The 19,786-nt window shown below is 36.6% G+C and overlaps 1 protein-coding gene and 2 long non-coding RNA genes across 3 annotated transcripts; all 3 read left to right on the top strand.

Annotated features, from left to right (window-relative positions):
- Positions 1 to 965: 965 nt before the first annotated feature.
- LOC138135984 (uncharacterized) lies at positions 966 to 1,739 on the top strand. Its single transcript, XR_011161134.1, has 2 exons — positions 966 to 1,315; positions 1,380 to 1,739. It is a non-coding gene; the product is annotated as an uncharacterized lncRNA (long non-coding RNA).
- Positions 1,740 to 3,660: 1,921 nt separating this feature from the next.
- Positions 3,661 to 9,370, top strand: LOC138135457 (uncharacterized). The gene is made up of 2 exons (XR_011160989.1): positions 3,661 to 8,889; positions 8,928 to 9,370. It is a non-coding gene; the product is annotated as an uncharacterized lncRNA (long non-coding RNA).
- A 5,713-nt stretch (positions 9,371 to 15,083) lies between these two features.
- Positions 15,084 to 18,491, top strand: LOC138134967 (uncharacterized). Its single transcript, XM_069053578.1, has 2 exons — positions 15,084 to 15,242; positions 16,889 to 18,491. The coding sequence occupies exon 2, from the start codon at positions 16,897 to 16,899 to the stop codon at positions 18,388 to 18,390; it is 1,494 nt and encodes a 497-aa protein (XP_068909679.1). The 5' UTR covers positions 15,084 to 15,242; positions 16,889 to 16,896; the 3' UTR covers positions 18,391 to 18,491.
- The last annotated feature ends 1,295 nt before the right edge of the window (positions 18,492 to 19,786 follow it).

Below are 19,786 nucleotides of genomic sequence, written 5' to 3'. Positions count from 1 at the left end.
AAAATCTGGGAAATGTATTGGTGTAACATTTAAAAATACGTTTATCATATAGGTATTAGCTACTCGAGTAAAAATTGCAAAAATTGCAAACACGGATATGAAGTAATAATATTTAACAGACAGTATGGTGTAAATTATACGGTTCTGAGTTAACCGTCTAATGCGACTTATTGGTATTTTAAGGCTATTCAACAGTAAGCCTGTTCAGGAAGACTGTTTTAGCCAATAAAAACAAGAACATAATTGCGGACAGTATGAAGTATGTAGTGGAAATTTGATCAAATTAACAACAATGTATGATAAAACACTCTATGTGCCAAAGATTTTTTTAATGTATGAGTTTTGCAATTCAGGAAAAAACTTGAGAAGTAACTGACATTTAAGATTTCGATAAAGCACACTCATAGGGAAAGGTTAAAAAAACCGCAAACCAAAATTTTATCAGTTACATTTAAATCCATTGGAAGATGATTTATCAGTGTGTTAACTTGGTTTCCGCTCTTATCTAATTTACTGGCCATTTTTTTTTGCAATAATTTTCATATAAAGAGGCCAATCATGAGCTGAAAGAGCAATTAAGTTCTAACAGCGCTAAGAGTATTTCGCTGTCCCACAGTCAGTGAACATGACTACCAAACTTGTTATTTTTGTCGCTGTAGTATTATTTGGTCAAGTACTAGCAGCGCCAAAACCTTTTGACTGGAAGCAATTGGTGAGTATCTTTTATGTATTACAATTTGTATAACACGTAAATCGGATTTTACAGGGACAGAGAGCTCTTAATTTGGGAAAACAAGCTGTACCAGTGGTTCAGACTGGCTGCCATCTTCTCAATGGACAACCAATGCCACCCCAGGTGTATTATGTGAATGTTCCATATCAATATCCAGGATACCCTCCCCGTGGAAATATACCGATACAGTATTCTCCGCCTAATGTTCCAGGCAACGGAATCGAAGACCTTTCTTAATTGTACATTTCCATAACACAAAATTAAACCAAATACAAGTTTAATGATAAAAATGTCTTGTGGTATACCAGACTCAGGAAACAACACTTCCGTATTCCTTTTCCTTACAAAATATTAATCTAGCGCGTTATTGTTACAAGCCACATCATCGCCAGTCAAGCTCAAGACGTTATAATGCTTTTTACAAAAGTATTTTTCTATTTATTTGTTTCCATTGTTTTTTGCACAATTCTGCAGTATGTGCAATGCTATTCGATACAACATCCTGTCAGAAGTGACGCAATAGTGACCAAATGGCCACAAAACCAAGAGATTGTCCCAGAAGATAAACAACCCGGATGGATGGTAAGCACGAAAAAATTAAAAAACTTAAATATTAAAGTAAGTAAGTATGAAAAATGTCTTGTAGAGAAGACAACTGATGAGGTTCGGTGAAGTGGCTAGTCGAGTGGGCAACGCCATGGGGACCCACGCCACCAAAATAAGCGCCGCCATTGATAAGGTCTGTGAAATTGTTAAAACGGTTATTCCACTTCTTGCAGCAGTGTGTCACGTTGGTCAGTTTAAATTTTGTGCCGCCACAATGCAGGCTCCCGATCAACTTTCTGATGCCCTCAACCCATCCAGTTTGAATTTAGACGATCCTGATAGACGATAAATATCTTTTACGCAAATCTATTCTTTGTATGTGTTCTATTCACAAATACATTAATAAATATCATACTATTTTGTAATAAAGATGTGGTAAAAAATAAATCAGTTTATTGCATTATGTGGTCTTATTTCATATCATAATTTCTCTTTTCAAAAACATTCATTTTAGTTAAATCTAAACAAAATGTTTAGTCACCTGCGTACCGCTGAAAATGCTGAGATATTGCACACATGAATAATTTAATTCTTGAAATTCCACATCGAAATTTTTAGTGGAAGACCCAACGACTCTGACGTGTCACTTGTGACAGTCTCGGGGAATTTAACCTGAATGCCGCGGGATATTATAATCAGTCCCCTTTGCAAACACAAGTCGCTGCTTTCTGCTAATGTGTTTGTCAAGTTGGCAGATTACAGCATCTGCAAGCATCACAAACACGTTATTTGGTGTATCCAAAGCTCTTCGTCAGCATAGGCCGAATATGTGCGCCTGTTTATACCACATCATCAGAACTGGCGTTAATCAGAGAAGTGCTCCGATCTGAATACTGATGGGGCTCAATCTGCATAACTGCCGACTAATAGCGCCGCCCCGGTCCCAGTCTGCCCACTTCGTTCACCTATTTATTACCCCAACAGACATTTAAGGACATTTAGTTGATTGGAGCGGTGACCAAATCGGCGTCAAAAACTCGACGAGAGGCATCCATCCAGTTTCTCTCGCATTCAAGGCATATATCGGCAATCTAGATAATCTAACGTGCGGAAACGAGCTCTCAATTCAATCAAGTCCCATTCTGGGGCGTTCGCGGCCCGATGCGCACTTGTTACCACTCTAATGGGCGATTTTGGGCCCTAAGGGAGTGGGACAGAAGGCGACGAGTCCTCGCGGAGTCCATCCGCGGATCCACATACGCAAGAAAATCGAAGAGTGTACGTGTGTCGGTGGCATTAGCATATAATTTCGCATGGCCGAGTCCGCCTCTGTGTACTTAAGTTCGTGTGTTCCACCAAGTTCGACTAAAACAACATTTATTTGACTTACAAATTATACGCACCAGTCTGTTCCATCAAAAGCTCTTGGCTCAGTTCATTTCTTAATGGAATTATCGCGATGCACTGTTTACCCGCCGCGGCAGACCTACTCCTTTCGGATACGGCACTTGTCAGGACGAGGGAGAGGACGATTCTTACTCTCGTGTCGTTAGATAAATAAACCGTTTGCTCCAATCAACAGGGGTTTTAATTACGAGTAATTAATGAAATGACATGGTCCGATTGGAACCGACTCGACGCTTATTTATTTGACGGAGCTGCTGATGGAAGTGTTTTAACTAGAGATGAATGCTGCTTTTGCTCTTTAATCAAATGTTAAGGGCCCATTGTACGACAAACCTAGAGACTTTACTCCCAGTTTTGATTTGTCTGCCTGATTAACCTCCAGTTAAATGGAAAGGATTGAGAACGGTGAGCGTCCCTCGGTTATCCTACCCTTACAGGATGACTCTTTCTGACAAATTAACAGGATACAGCAGCAAATAAGGCAAATTTCCATTGTTACGATTCATTATGAACTGAGGTAGAAAATAAAACCTAGAAATAAGCAATACATTTTCTTTTTGTACTACCAGCTTCACAAATTTCGCAGATTTCAGGTCCGTAATTACCACGTGCATAAAAAAGTTGCAGAAAGTCCCATAGGATTAATAAAGAAAAATCATAATTTCACGTAAATATTCTAAGATTTTATAAAGGTGTTATGGAAGTTCACGTAATAAATTTAACCAGCCATTGTTCTGCAATTTTGCAGGTAACTTTTATTTGTAAGTCCATTACAGAAGGCGGGTTGTCGCCCTGGCGCCAAAACACCTGCAGTGTAATACCTAATCCTTGGGTCAGGTAAAATTGTCATTCTCTGTACATTTGTGAAGCGGCACAGACGTGTCCAGTAAAATTAAATTACAATTTTTATCTCTATTGCCTTGTTAATTGTACGGAAAGCAACCCCCAAGTCCAAATTTAAAGTTAAGAAAAAGCAGTGCAGTTTTTTCAACTAACATTTGGTCCTTCGAGCCGGATTTGTGAGAAAAGTTCCCAATTTCAATACGGCAATATCGAGCCAGAGTGTCTCGATACGGAAGAGAATCACGTGCAGAGAATCGATCAAGGCTCCAGGTTCAGCGGCAGCAGTGTAAGCGAAGAAATTCCACCACTCCCCACCTGGACATCATCATCGTCTTCGAAGAGCAACGTGAGAAACAGGTCCAAAAATCCTAGTGGTCCACAGTAAGTCCTACTTCCTTAACGCTTTTACCTGTTCATTGTTTGTTCACAAGTCAATCAAAGCCCTTGTTTAATATGACCGGACAATTACAAAAGCTCGTTCAACTACGCGGTAGACTTAAGAGCCGTCTCACGTTACTTCACAATAAATACATCTCGACGAATGCGTACAAAGCGGAATCGTTATCAATTTTGAATAATCGAATTGCGGGAGTCAAGTCACTATGGCAAGAATTTGTAGAAGCTCAGACGCAAATTGAAGATCTATCAGACGATCAGGATATAGAACTAGAGGAACGCGATGAATTCGACACAAAAATCTTAAAGGTCTTAGATGTTTTCGAGAGCGAAATTTCGTTACGGTCTTCAGAGTCCGTACCTGTAGAAAGACAACCTTCAGCACCGTTATCCAACAACTTTCACTCGATACCGTTACCGAAAATCGACCTTCCGGAATTTACGGGCAAATTCGAGGATTGGTTACCTTTCTACGAAGTATTTAAGCCGCTCATTCATGAGAACCCTTCTCTAGACGACACGCAGCGTCTATTATATTTAAAATCGTGTTTAAAGGGTGAAGCTAAACAAGTAGTAGTTTCACTAAAAACAATCTCTGAAAATTACGAAGTAGCTTGGGAATCATTGCGGGAGAAATTCGAAAATAAGCGCATCTTAGTCCAAAACCACGTAAATGCGTTACTTTTTAGTTTAGAACCGGTACCGAAAAATTCACCTTCAGCAATTCGTAGTTTACTAGAGGCGGTAACGTCACATACAAAAGCACTTAAGGTCCTTGATCAACCGGTAGATCACTGGGACATTTTATTAATACAAATCATGATCTCAAAGTTAGACGAACACATTCAACGAGAGTGGGAAAAATCTTTAGAGGGAGACAGTGTTCCGCGATTGAAACAATTAGTTGAATTGTTGACAAAACAGTGTCGTTTAATGGAGTCAATGGCAATAAACAAGATACACATAAATCCAAAATCAAAGGCATCAGTGAAGACAACACACATAACGGTTAACACGTCAAAATGTCCATTGTGCGAAAATCAACACAAACTTAACGCATGTCCTAATTTTTTATCTCTCTCGATCGAAGATCGTATCAAACAAGCTAGGACCCGCAAGTTATGTTTAAATTGCCTACGGGAAAATCATGTAGCAAAGAATTGTTTCACAAAATCATGTTGTCGCGAATGTAACAAAAGGCACCACAGTCTACTACATTTAAAAAATAAAGCATCAAACGATACGGAGACAACGAATGTTCAAGAAGGTCCGTCAAACACCAGTTACGTGTGCAAATTTTCTTCCTCAGAAGTATTGCTTTCAACCGCATATGTAAATGTAAGAGATGCAGGTGGAAAATGGCAACAATGTCGAGCACTCTTAGATGTTGGGTCACAAAGTAATTTCATTTCTGAAAATTTAAGCAACTTAGTGGGAACATCATTCAAAAATGTAAACATGCCAGTCTCAGGTATTGGTTCTCTAAACCGCAATATAAAAAGGGTAACACAGGTAGAGATCAGTCCTCTCAACGACAGGGACAATACATTCGACTTGAGCTGTCTGGTAATTCCAAAAATAACGGAAAACTTGCCGGTAAAATCATTCGACAAGCGCCGACTAAATTTGCCAAATTTACGACTAGCGGACCCTTCGTTCAATAAAAGCGGTCCCATCGATTTACTACTTGGGGCAGATATTTTCTGGAGTGTCATGTTACCAGAGTCAGTTAAAGCAAATCATAGCCACCCACATTTACAAAACACTCAATTAGGTTGGTTAATAGGTGGGAGCATTGCAGAATCGCAATCAAATTTAAAAACGTGTGCAAATTTAGCAATAACACTGCAAGACCAGGTAGCCCGGTTTTGGGAAATTGAGCAGGTAACAACGACGGGTCCGCCGCGCACTCGGGTAGAAGCTTGGTGTGAGGAACATTTTTTAAAAACATATGCCCGTGAGCCAAATGGAAAATTCGTCGTGCGTTTGCCATTCAAACAAAACGTTTCGAAATTGAGAGGTTCCAAAGACATTGCTACAAAGCGGTTCTTGCAACTTGAGCGAAATTTGATGAGACAACCAACGTTACGATCGGACTACGTAAAATTTATGGCGGAATATTTAAAGTTAGGACACATGTCTCCGGTAACCAATATAGACGCGTTTCGGTGTTACCTTCCACATCACTGCGTGGTCAAGGAATCAAGTACCACGACCAAGGTACGAGTAGTTTTTGATGGTTCATGCAAAACCAACTCGGGAATTTCGCTGAACGAAACTTTATTGGTAGGACCTACGATCCAACCGGATCTAGTCACCATATTACTGCGATTTCGATCACACCAATACGTTTTTAGCGCAGACATTGCAAAGATGTATCGCCAGGTGTGGGTCCACCCAGATGACAGGCGATATCAAACTATTTTGTGGCGCGAAAACCCAAATCAACCAATTATCGAGTATGAGTTAAACACGGTTACTTACGGAACGACCTCAGCTCCATTCCTGGCAATTAAAGTTTTGCAACACATTGCACAGCTACATCAAGATCAGTATCCACTCGCATGTAAACACATTCTGGAAGACTTTTACGTCGACGATCTGTTGACAGGTGCAGATTCGATAGAACAACTTCAAAAAATTCGTACGGAAATTACTCGCGTAGTAGCTGATGCTGGTTTCGAGCTGAGAAAGTGGAATTCAAATGATCCATCCTTAATTGCAGAACAGGCATTGGGTCCCACTTCACAATTAATAATTGACAAACAGGATACAAAATCCCTAGGTGTCACGTGGAATGCACACAAGGATGAAATCAAATATTCATTTCAGTTAAAGTCAAACACTACAGTAACAAAACGATCAATTTTATCAGTTATTGCGCAATTATTTGATCCTTTGGGGTTATTGGGACCTGTAATTCTAAAAGCGAAACTTTTACTACAACAAATTTGGGCGTTAAAACTCAATTGGGATGATCGCGTACCGGAATCCATTGAATCTACCTGGTTGTATTTTGTAGACAGTTTACCTGCAGTAAGCTCCTTGTCAATTCCGAGAAATATAAAATGTAGGGAGCCCGTAAAATTAGAAATTCATGGTTTTTGCGATGCCTCAAAGGACGCCTATGGCGCGGTAATTTACATTAGATCTCTGGATGCAACAGGAGTATACCACAATAATATATTGTGTTCAAAATCACGGGTTGCTCCTTTAAAGGCTACAACAATTCCGCAACTGGAGTTATGCGCCGCGTTACTTTTAGCAAAATTGTACGTTAAGGTTCGAAACTCAATCAAACTAAATATCGATGGCACGTATTTCTGGACCGACTCAACCCTTGTTCTAGATTGGTTGGCGGCTGAAACAATGAATGAAAGGATTTTTGTAGCAAATCGTATATCAGAAATCAGCACCTTAACGAACCCAGATCACTGGCACCACGTAGCCGGAGTCGAAAACCCAGCTGACGCAATTTCGCGCGGTTTGTCACCAACAGAACTAGTCAAGTCAATTTCGTGGTGGCATGGTCCAAACTGGTTAAACCAAGAGACGTGGAAGGAAGGCTTAGTCAAATGCAAAAGAGATTCGCGACCTTTAATTACATTAACGGTAACTGAAAAGGAGGAGTGGCCAATCTTATCAAAGTACAGCAATTTTTCCAAACTTCTCCGGGTAATAACATATTGTCGACGGTTCATTCACAATTGCCGCGACGTAAAGAACAAATTAACTGGCCGTATAGAAATTTCGGAAATTCACGAAACAAAACTAGTCGTGTTAAAAATTGTTCAGTCAGGTGTTTTTTCCACCGAATTAAAATGCTTAAAAACCAAGGGCAGTGTAGGTAATAAAAGTAAACTAAAATCATTAAACCCCTTCCTAGATGAATCGTCAGGATTAATTAGGGTAGGTGGACGACTGACACACGCCATTTTAAGCATTGATAAAAAACATCCAATCGTGCTGCCTCATAAACATCATATAACGAACCTACTGATAACGGAATGTCACAAAATGCAGTTACATGGGGGACCACAAGCTACTCTAGCGGCAATCAGGCAACAATATTGGCCTCTTGGTGGAAAAGGAGTTGTAAAACAAGTAATTCGAAGGTGCATACAATGTAAGAAAACAAATCCTCCGATTTGTCATCAACAAATGGGAGATTTACCTGCCACTCGAGTGCAACCCTCTCGACCATTTATCAATACCGGGGTGGACTATGCAGGTCCAATTAGTATCAAAGAAGGACGCGGTCGCGGAAAACGGTTAATAAAATCTTACGTTGCTGTTTTCGTCTGTTTTTCTACAAAGGCAATCCACCTTGAATTAGTTAGCGATTGTACTTCGGATTCTTTTTTGGCCGCATTTCGTCGATTCATTAGTAGGCGAGGTAACGTGACGACAATGTATTCCGACAACGGGACAAATTTTGTTGGAGCTAATAAAGAACTCCAAACGTTAAAGCAGTTGTTTAAAGATAGTCAATTCCAACAAGAACTGTTCTCTGAGTCGTTAAAATATAACACAAACTGGAAATTCATACCAGCAAATTCACCTCATTGGGGAGGTCTTTGGGAAGCTGGAGTAAAATCGGTCAAGGGTCATATTAAACGAGTTATGGGCGATACTAGTTTAACTTTCGAAGAAATGTACACATTTCTAACTCAGGTAGAAGCGTGCGTAAACTCCCGTCCCATAACACAGCCATCCACAGATCCCAACGATCTAATCCCGTTAACCCCTGGACACTTTCTCATTGGAGACCGACTAACAACAGTGTTGGAGCCAGATCTGACTCCAATCAGACTCAATCGTTTATCAAGATGGCAATTGGTCCAACAATTGCAACAACATTTCTGGAGGCGTTGGTCATCGGAGTATCTGCACCATCTTCAGCAGCGGTCAAAGTGGCAGGATAAGACAGACAAACCTTTCAAAGTAGGAAGTTTAGTGTTATTGTGCGACGACAATCTACCTCCATTACAATGGAAGCTAGGTAGAATTCAAGAACTTCACCCCGGAAGTGATGGTTTAGTGCGTGCGGTAACGGTAAAAACCTTAACTGGAAGTGTGCGCCGAGCCATAAATAGAATAAGCATCTTAATAGAATGACATCAGTCACATATTTGTAATTGCTTGTTTGAACCCTGTTAATTATTAGTTAGTTATTAAGAATTTTTTGTTTGTTTGTAAATCACTTTCTTTTTTTGTTTGTTTATGTTTTGATTGAAAGCGGTCCTTTCAAGGGGGCCGGTGTGTTCTGCAATTTTGCAGGTAACTTTTATTTGTAAGTCCATTACAGAAGGCGGGTTGTCGCCCTGGCGCCAAAACACCTGCAGTGTAATACCTAATCCTTGGGTCAGGTAAAATTGTCATTCTCTGTACATTTGTGAAGCGGCACAGACGTGTCCAGTAAAATTAAATTACAATTTTTATCTCTATTGCCTTGTTAATTGTACGGAAAGCAACCCCCAAGTCCAAATTTAAAGTTAAGAAAAAGCAGTGCAGTTTTTTCAACTAACAGCCATAGAACTCGTTAAAATAAACATTTTTTGTTCGACACTGTCAGAATTTGAGAATTTTCTCCTATGTGAACGGATTTTGATAAATGTCACAACCTGTCAAAACGAACCGTCAAGCTAATTTTAAAGGTTTTAAGCGATTTGGAGCCTTTAAGGGGTTCGTCGAACAAAAAAACCTTGTATTCAACTCGTTCGTGTGTAAAATGGCCCACTCGTGCCAAAAAAGGCCCAATTTACACACAAACTCGTCAAATAAACTACTATTTTTTATGCATCATTTTTTCCGAAAATTCTTCAAAACAGAGTTAAAATTAAACATAATTTGAACCCTAAAATTCATACCTGCTCATGTGTTTACACATCCATTGATAACCAAGCACGAAAAAAAAAATTACTCCATTCAAATACTCGAATGAAAAACAATAAAAAATGTACCTATTAGAACAGAGGTCGTTCTTTCTTAAAAAAAAATGTAAAGTTTTTATCACACAAAAACATTTTCACTCACTCTTTCGTTTTAATTAATGATTATCCCATGAGCGAAGTGTCAAATTAGGGGTTAGAAAAATGTAAAAAAACATTCGTTTAAAAAAGGTCAATATGTAAAAAATGTGTATTTCGGAGCCTTCTATTGGTGGTTATTACGTGGGCTTCCATAACACCCGGGATATTGACATTTTGCCAACCAAACGTCAGAAATTACATAAAGTCCATTCAAAAATCAAAAAACCATCAACGTCGCATTTTCCTCGAAAATTACTATCGGCAACGCTGTGTGTTTAAATAAAAATAGTAAGAATCAATAAATAAATGAAACGTGCTGCTAATAAAACAATATGAACGGAATTCAAAGCAATTGAATTTTATTTTGAATCAAATAAATGTCATAATTTATAGTGACCAACATATATGCCGTTCACGATTATTTTAAACACGCAGGAGGCCGCGATATTTTTTTGTTAGGTTGGCGTCAGGTCCTGTCATATGACGTTTCGTATTTAAACATTCGCATTGTTGTCAATTCCGTCATTAATTTAGTTAATACGAATTTACCCAGAACTGCCCTACAAATATGTATGTTTCATTTCAATTACAATTTTACGATTATTGTTCCTAATGCGTTCAATTATTTAAAAAATGTAACAAATTGGGAGCAGTGTTCGGTTGAATTATAACCTAAAATAGATTTATTAAGACAAATCACAATACTGCCAACTAAAATGTCAGATTTTCATAGATAGTCCGAATTTGAAATAATCGTGAATGGTTTATATGTATTATCCGTTCACGATTATTTCAAATTCGGACTGTCTATGAAAATCTGACATTTTAGTTGGCAATATTGTGATTTGGCATAATAAATCTATTTTAGGTTATAATTGAATTACATTAAATCAATTAGGGAATTGACAACAAGACGAATATTTAATAACAAAACGTCATATGACAGGACCTGACGCCAATCTAACAAAAAAATATCATGGCCTCCTGCGTGTTTAAAACAATCGTGAACGGCATATAGTATGAAAAAATATCTACCTAGGGTTTTTTAAATTTTACCAACCTAAAGCAACAGGTGGTGGTTTTTTGATTTTTGAATGGACTTTATTTGATTTTTTTTTAATTTTCAGAGTCGGTAGAAAAAAAGTTTTTCTTTAATGACGTTACCAATAGTATTTTAAAAACAGAATTTTGTCACAAATGTCTCAAAAATAGTAACGCTAGTTTTACTACCATGAAATTGCAAATTGCAACACTGGAGAACCAAACAGATAGATAAACATTGGTAAAATATTTCTCTCTTATGTAGATAAAGTGTAAATTAACCCTCTAATTATTGAAAATTCGTTAACTTTCACATACCCAATTTTGTAAACTCACATCAAGGTGAGAATAATTTAACTTTGATTTGAATCTCCATTTAGAAGACTAGAATCTAATTAGTGCACAACTTTGTTGTGCCTATATGCGCCCTTTAATACATTCAGAGAGTTAAAAGCATTTAAAGCTATTTAAGCAGCTCTCGTGCATGCAAATTTTCGCTAATATTTTCAACGTATAGGTGTTAATAACGTAGATGGGAAAATCATGTCATAGCGAGGGCTAAATTTCGAAACAGGCGCATTTAAAGAGTCACACACCGAGCTAGATGTCATCACAAGTGAGCGACGTTGCTGATTTGCATGTACCATGAGAGCTTGACGCTTGACAAAATTAGAGCACACGATTAACATCGTGTTTTAAATTCAATTTTGAAAGAGTAGGACGAGGGTTCTTGCGAAATTGATATTAAACTCGCTATTTATGCAGCCCCGTCGGTATGGAGCGCAATTTTGTCTCATCAATGGACGTTTTTAAAGCGGAGGCATATCTAATTTATTTTCAATTTAACTGGACTTGAGCAACCGTGTGTGATTTAATTAAAGCCATTCGGGATCGTGATCAAACGTTCCCATTCAGCGGACTCTTCCGTCCACCATTAACTTTTTATTAAATGAAATCGACATCAAGGAAAAATCCTGTTTCCAACGTGAAGTTTAATGAAACTGCCAAAAGTTGACCACTAGGCATCGTTAAATATACAAAAAAAGGACAATTAACTTCCAATAAGAACTTCATCTTATTCTTGTATAGGCAACACAAAATACGCCCTAGGTGTTGATAGATTGCACGTTTTTAAATTCTAGTTCTAAAACATAACGCAGTGAAAAATACTAAACTCTCCATCTCAATTGTTTCACATTATTTAGAAAACCGTTGTAGCCCTGCAGATTAATTCCCGCCACACTTGTCTTTGTGTCTGTCTTTTGTCAAAAAACGTGCAATCTATTGTATGAAGTATACTATCCGTCGAGGATACTGACGGTTTTGTCAGTAAAAATGTTAATGAGTAAAAGTTATTACGTAAAAGAAACATATTAAAATAAGAGAATAAAAAAGGAGGAAAGCAGAAGTAGAGTTCTACACATTATCTGAAGCTGTTAACCCCATGCTGCCCCGATGTCTCTTCAATTAAAAAGGGACAACTCTGTTTCAGTAGAGTGAATAAGCGAAATTTGAATAATTATACAATAACACGCACTTAGTTATAAAGTTGTTCAAATCCATCAAATGTAGTGTTGTATTGCAGCTAGCGGTGCCGTCTCATTAAAATATTTTAATTACACTTCAATGAATATTCAAAAGTTTAAACTGAAATCCCGAACCGACGAGAAATATTAACATTCCACAACGGCGTGTTCTGGAAGCCAACCACTTCTGCTCGTATTACATTAATTGAAATACAACCACTCGAATTGATGCGAAGGGATGTTTACTCAGAAACATGAGTCAAGCATCGACTCGACGCTTTTTTCCGAGCTCTAAGGTTTATAAAAGAAAATTGTAAATCTTATCGCGGGGATGGAAATGGGGGCGGAACGATCGCGATCGTATCCCTATGGGAAACTGACGATCTTACACCTTGGCTGTGACACGTAATGAAAACGGGTGACGTGTGACATGTACGACTAAATAACATTCATTTGGCACAACACTTCCTCTGGATTGAGCCCGGAACATCAAATTTGCATAACGTTCGGTCTGAGCTGTTTCTAAGCGAAACACTACCAGATTTATTTTAGCCCCATTGACTGCCACCAGATGTGACTCCTACATGTGAAGGAAAATGTTTTTAACAGGTTTATATATCTCGTGAAGGGGTTCATCAATTCGAGAAGAAAACGTCTTTGCACACACTTTAGCGCAACTAAAAGCGATGAACCTGACAGTTAACTGAATCTCAAATAAAATCAGACACTAGAAATATTCACTATTCAGTTTAAAAAAGGAAATTTCTTCATGATTTTGTTGCCTTGCCGTTTTCATTACTACGACTGATTAAGTGATCGGTGTTAATAAGAAATGTTGCAGCTGTCGATCGTCGCTGTCGACTCGTTCCGGCACAATTTACTTCCAAATCTTACGCTCTTCTAAGCTTACGTCAAATGCCGACTTACAAGTTCTCTGCAGATGTGTTCATTTGCAAGCTTGTCTTATGTTTTACACCCCGTTGGTGTTTAACTGAAACCAGAGACTAGCACTATTATGAAAAGTCACTCGAGCTGATTGCCTTCCAAATTCCTTAATTTGGAACAATTGTGTTGAGAACAACTGAGTTTTCCTGGAGATTTTGTTTCACCGCGAAAAGTACAGTCACGAAACTAACTTTAATTGTGATCAGACGAAATACTTGTAATGGAAATTATTTCCTTACCGCGATATTGATTGAAGCAAACTAGGTTACATCATTAATCCAAGGATACGTTCCAAACAAAGAGCATGCTGCAATCCAATGAATTTTTTTTAACACCATTACACTCATGTTCGCTATAATGCAATTTGGTTATTGCGTTAAAACTTAGGTCAATTAGTTTTGATATTTAGAATGGAAGCACGGGTAGAACTAAACCAACTGACCTAGTTCCTCTGGATGCACCACCACGTCGGTGGCAGCAATGCAGTTCGCGCATAGTTGCACTGCACTACTTCATTGATGAATGGTAAACGTGACATGTTAAAGAAGCCTTAAAAAGTACAATCAAATTCTGGAACACCAAAATTAACGTGGAGTTATTCTTTTGCGAACAAAAGAAATAATAATAACAAACACACGTTTATCAATTTGTTATTAGAATTTTTTAATGTTTATATAAAATTATACATTTATTGACACTTTTTTAGTACTATTTATGATCTTCGGGATATCGATTTTTTAAATGTAAAAACAAGGTGGCAGTGCAATTCCAAAAAAATTAATTTCTTTAATAAGAAAATGATACTCGGATGGATGATGGCTAAAGTTAGAAATTACATAAAACAGATCTAAGCTAAAAAATATTCACATAAGAAAATAAAACTAAAAAACAGGAAACATTTAAAAAAGACATCATTTGGAGACTGACGTGTGACGTACGATTGTTTTTTGTTGATCTAGTTCTTTGTAATGTGAAAAAGAGACTTTCGAATTTAAGTCATACTTACCTACTACAAAAATTGTTAATCAAATATGGACAATATAAACATTACAAATGAAATGCTTAATGTTAATTTAAAATTCTTAATAATGCACTTTTCTCACAACAATGAACTCACGAAATGTCCATTTAAGCTAAAAGCGGCCTGCTAAGATCCATAATATTTTTAATTAGTACCTACCTACCTACCTAATAATGAGAGTATAAATTTTGAAAAGAACTCATAAACTCTGTAATAAATCAGTTCTATTAGTATAGCCATTAAGATAGATTGGACTTTCCTTCCATTTACTTTCAATACTATTCATTTATATCACACCTGCATTAAAAATTAACTATCGTTACAGTGTTAAATGTCTTGATTATTTATATTTCTTAGAATGACTAATTACAATTAGTTATGACCATAGAGCAATATCTGTAGTTTCCATTTAAAAAATTCTTAATATCAATTTTGATAGAATCACAAAAAATAATTACAAAAATGTATCACTGTAAAATCTTCAAATCTGAAATTTATAAACAGATGTCTCCATTGAATAAACCCATGGATAACTAGACTACCATTACGCAGATAACGTTTACGTTATAAAAGTTGCCTACACTTAAACGTCATTTTTTTATCTTGCAAAAGGCGCAGCCCGCTGAGAAAAAGTGCAGGTTAGAGTGATAAGCTAGAGTGCTCCTGTTTATAAATATTTTTCAAGTTTATCATTATTTTGGATGTGCTGAAAAGTCATTGTGAGTCACTTCCAGTAAAACACCGTATATAAGGTAAAACATTGTCAGAGTCTTGTTGCAAGAAACCCGAGTTGAATTATGTACACGCTGTTTCGATGCTATTGCAACATATTTTGTGTAATGCATAAGACCATTTGCCTTAAAATCGTAAAATTCAGATTTTTGTTATCTTAATGTTCAAGTAATAGGGGAATTACCGGCTTAATAAAATTTTAGGTTAAGTACATTTTCCTTAGAAATGACAGTTATCAGTTAATTTAAATTAGGAAAGAGACAAATCCCGATGAATAACTGGTTTTTCTCGCATACTACGTGACATTTGCGCAAATCTTTTTAATTTTGTCTCTTAATTTTACCAAATTTATATTAACAATAATAATTGACAGTACCTGATATTTATTTTACAAGGCTGTACCGGGTGTTAGGAAGTCCACGTAATAAATTTAACCCCCAATAGCACTCGTTAAAATAAACGTCTTTTTTATTTATCATTTCTTCCGCAACTTCTTCCAAGCAGAGTTAAAATTAAATATAATTTTCCTACTACGTATCTAGAAAGTTTCATCTACTGCCCTAGCAACACACTTGTAATCGAAAGTGAATCCTATCTTGCGTGTGGTTGCTAGCTACGAAAGTAAAATACTTACGCGACTAGGAGATTCCTTACGGGACGAGGAGAATTTATTTTATTTTGTGACAATTTCGATTGAGGTACCCAAAACATTAAATGGAAAACAGCAACACATTTTATAATAATATGTAGTTTAATTAGTCCAATTGAATACAACAAAGGAAAATTAATCTACTTATTCACATTTATTGTGATTTATGAATTGTTGGAAAGTTAGGTTATATCGCTCACCCGACTTGACAGGCGACAATGAGCCTAACGTAATTCCAGCGGCTCTTTCAATTCCGTCACATTCCATATTTTGCGGGAAAACTTGTTGCATAAATACCAATAACCGCAAACTATCAAACTAACATTATTACGGATTACACGCACTTACACAATTCACGCCGTTTGAAGACGAAAAATAAAATGTTTGTAAAAGCTGTTGCTATGGTTTTTACTTCCAAGATCCAAGGACGGTCGCGATACGGCACGATTTTTGCTATTTTTTTTTAACATTATAAAATGTTGGTGCTTCGTAGTAGGAAAAATTTAATACAATACACGATGCGCAAGTTTCTTCTTTCACCGCGGAGGTTTCACGGCCCTCGGCTGTCGCCTCGGGTCTTGAACTACCTCCTTGGCAAAAAAAGTTCACTTACGCATCTGGTAATGTAAATAACTATTGAATCCTAAAATTCATATCCGCTCATGTGTTTCCAGTAAAAAAGTATTAGAACAGTGATCGTTCTTTCTTGAAAAAACTGTTGTTTTTACCCCACAAAAACATTTTCACTCACTCTTTCGTTTCAATTGATGATTTTGATTATCCTATGAGCGAAGTGTCAAATATTTAAGTGATTAGAAAAGTGTAAAAAAAATCGATGAAAAAAAGATCAATATGTAAAAAATTTGTATTTTAAAGGGTTCTATTGGTGATTAAATTTATTACGTCGACTTTCATAACACGCTGTATGTATTTATTTTGAGATTAAAAAATCCAAAGAAAAAAGAAAATTTGTCAAAAATAAGAACAACCTTTGTAATGTGTACAATTTTTTTACAGGCTTAAACATGTCGGTACCAACTGAAGCTCTAAACAAAGTAAAATGTGGTGTTTGCAATAAATATTTATCTTATTTTCCGATACACATCGACAAAGATAAAACGGCAGTATGTGGTCGATGTTCTGAACTTCTGACAGACGACAAGTATTATGTAAGAGATGGACCGTACGAAACTATGGCCCAATTTCTAAAGTTCCCGTGCATCTACAACTCAGAAGGTTGTCTTGAAAATTTAACACCAATAGATATTCCAAACCACGAAAAAAACTGTCCGTACAGGATTATCTCTTGTCCGCTGGATTGCATGTGGCAAAGCACTGTCAATGAACTACAAGATCACTTTGAACAGCTGCATGCAAATTCCATACTCAGGACCGGTGAATTTGAAATGGATTTTCTCAGTTCGTACGAAACGTACAGTCTTCTGATTTACAAGGACGAGGTTTTTTGTTTTAAGAGGAAGCTAGATGAAGCAAGAGAAATTCTTCAGGTTTCCATTTTTTGCTACAAAACAATAGATCCAGTAACCAAATACAATTATGAATTGACGGTAAAAAACAATTCTAACAGTCTTTCGGTGAAATTTCCACCAAAGTCAGCTGAAAACTTCGACGAAGAAAACGTAACCGAAATGAACGTCGAACACGTTAAGAAGGAATTAAACGATCCGTTAGTTATTGTAGGATCGGTGAAAATATATAATAAGGATGAGAAACAAGACACGGTTGCAAAAAAAAATCCGAGTCCCCAAATCAATTTTGATATGTTAAGTGAATTGGAATGCCCTGTATGCTTCGAGTATATTATTCCACCAATTTTCCAGTGCATCACGGGTCACAGTATTTGCTCCGCTTGCAAATCTAAAATTGTTGAATGTCCAACTTGCAAAGGCGAAATTAAAAATACGCAAAACTTTACTCTTGAAAAAATGGCGTTCTTATTAACCTACCCGTGCAGATTCTCCGAATACGGCTGCGACTTTGCTTCAAAACCGGGACAAATTAAGCAACACCAAAAATACTGTGAGTACGGTCCACAATCATGTCCTCTCGCAGATTACGAAAATTGCAAGTGGGAAAACGCCTCCAAGGAAGTGTACGCACACGTTGTAAACGCTCACCACGATAGTATTCTAGATATTGACAGTGTGACCGTGTTCATTGACAACGAGAATTACTTCCAGACTGAAGACCAAATTTGTTACATCCTGAAATTCTCTAGTTCACTCTTCAAACTGCATTACCGTTATTGGAATGATACATTCTATTGGGCGATGCAGCTGGTGGGGCCTCCAGAACAAGCCAGATCATACAAATTTGAAATCGATATTACTGATAACACCAAGAACAATCAAAGGATTTTTCTAAGAAGTCACTGTGCTCCCTTAGCAGAAAAGGATCAAAGTTTCGATGTGATTGGTACCTACGTATTTCTTAAGCGCGATCAAATTAGTTTTCTTCTAACAGATATGTTGACTTATAGAGTTCGCATTATAAAGTAAAACTTGCAATGGTTTTATATTTTTGGGTTACTAAAGCATAAAAATATATTTTGATAAAATATTATGAAATCAGTTCAACATTAGGAATAAAATTTTAGTTTGACAGTTGATAATTTTATTTTTATTCAACGTCAACGTACTTTATATAATATTGTTTGAAATTTTTGTCGAGGACTGAGGGCTGTAGTTGTGCGACTAAATGAAAATTTACATATGCTTTAAATCGTTCGATGCATCCCTAAAAAACTTAAATTTGCATGTTACAACATTTACGACTGGTTCTTTAGCCGCTAACTATCATTGATAAATTCATTGGTGCAGTAATTGTAGCAACAAGTTTTTATGTTTTTTTTACATCCTCATGTTCTTATTCTTACAATATGTTTATTCTTACTTTTTTAGAAACTTTCAAAATCCAATTGTTTTTTTATTACACATTCCAAACTCATTTCTCCTTGAAAATGGATAAGTATGTTTTTAAGCTGTTAAATTTACAAATATTATATAAGTACACTTGTTCTCTCCCAATTTTATATACATACTTGTAGGGAAAATACATACAAAAAAATATTAATAATACATTTGAAATAAACTCCTGGTTCAAAAACAAAAAAATTATTTATTTCCTTTCCACTTTCTACAATTTTTCGTGAACCACATTCCTGTTGTTCGCCCATTTATATATTCTTTGTTTTGATTCCGTTGGCATTTTATCAGTAGTCGTTTATTTCAAATGTTTCTTTTACACTTCGTCAAGCTCAACGGTTAGGAATTGAAGGTTTGAAAGGAATACTATTTTGAAGTTATAAAACGTACATTAATTTTAACCCGCCACAGATCTCGTCAAGAACAACAAAATTGTTATGTTCAATTTTTTCGAAATATAATTTTCATTTCAGTATTTTCCCCCACATAAATTAACGAGCTGTCTATTTTCTAGTTATTTAACCCAATGACAGTGACCGTGAAATAATAGTTTTTGTAAAATCAGCGCATAACATTGTGTTTTTAGAATGAAAGTTTTTTCGCTTTGCGGCCGAGGGAGAGAATTACATTTTTAGTTAGTTTTATCCGACTCCACAAGGGAGGTGTTTACGTGTTGATTCTGTGATTTGAGCTAAAATTTTGTGAAAATGGTGCGTTTATTTTCGAATAGTGAATACATAGTGTTGTCTTGGTGTATGGTGACGTGTGCGGGAGTGCTCCTCGAGCCCCCAGAATTCGCAATAAGTGAGTTCAGTTCAATAAATAATAATTTTTAAATACCAAATTTTGAGTTGCATTTTTACCTGGTCAGACCTGGTCATTTTACGCGAATAACCCTGTATTGTTGCTATTAACGAGTTCTATTACCAGTTAAAATTCATGTACTGATTTCTGAGACACGTATAATAAT

The sequence above is a fragment of the Tenebrio molitor genome, chromosome 7, assembly GCF_963966145.1.
Source record: "Tenebrio molitor chromosome 7, icTenMoli1.1, whole genome shotgun sequence".
Taxonomy (NCBI): Eukaryota; Metazoa; Arthropoda; class Insecta; order Coleoptera; family Tenebrionidae; genus Tenebrio; species Tenebrio molitor.
This window is presented reverse-complemented; position numbering and strand designations above follow the sequence as displayed.

Excerpts from the sequence above, each read along its gene's own strand:
- LOC138134967 (XM_069053578.1), top strand. The coding sequence starts at position 16,897 with ATGTCGGTACCAACTGAAGCTCTAAACAAAGTAAAATGTGGTGTTTGC.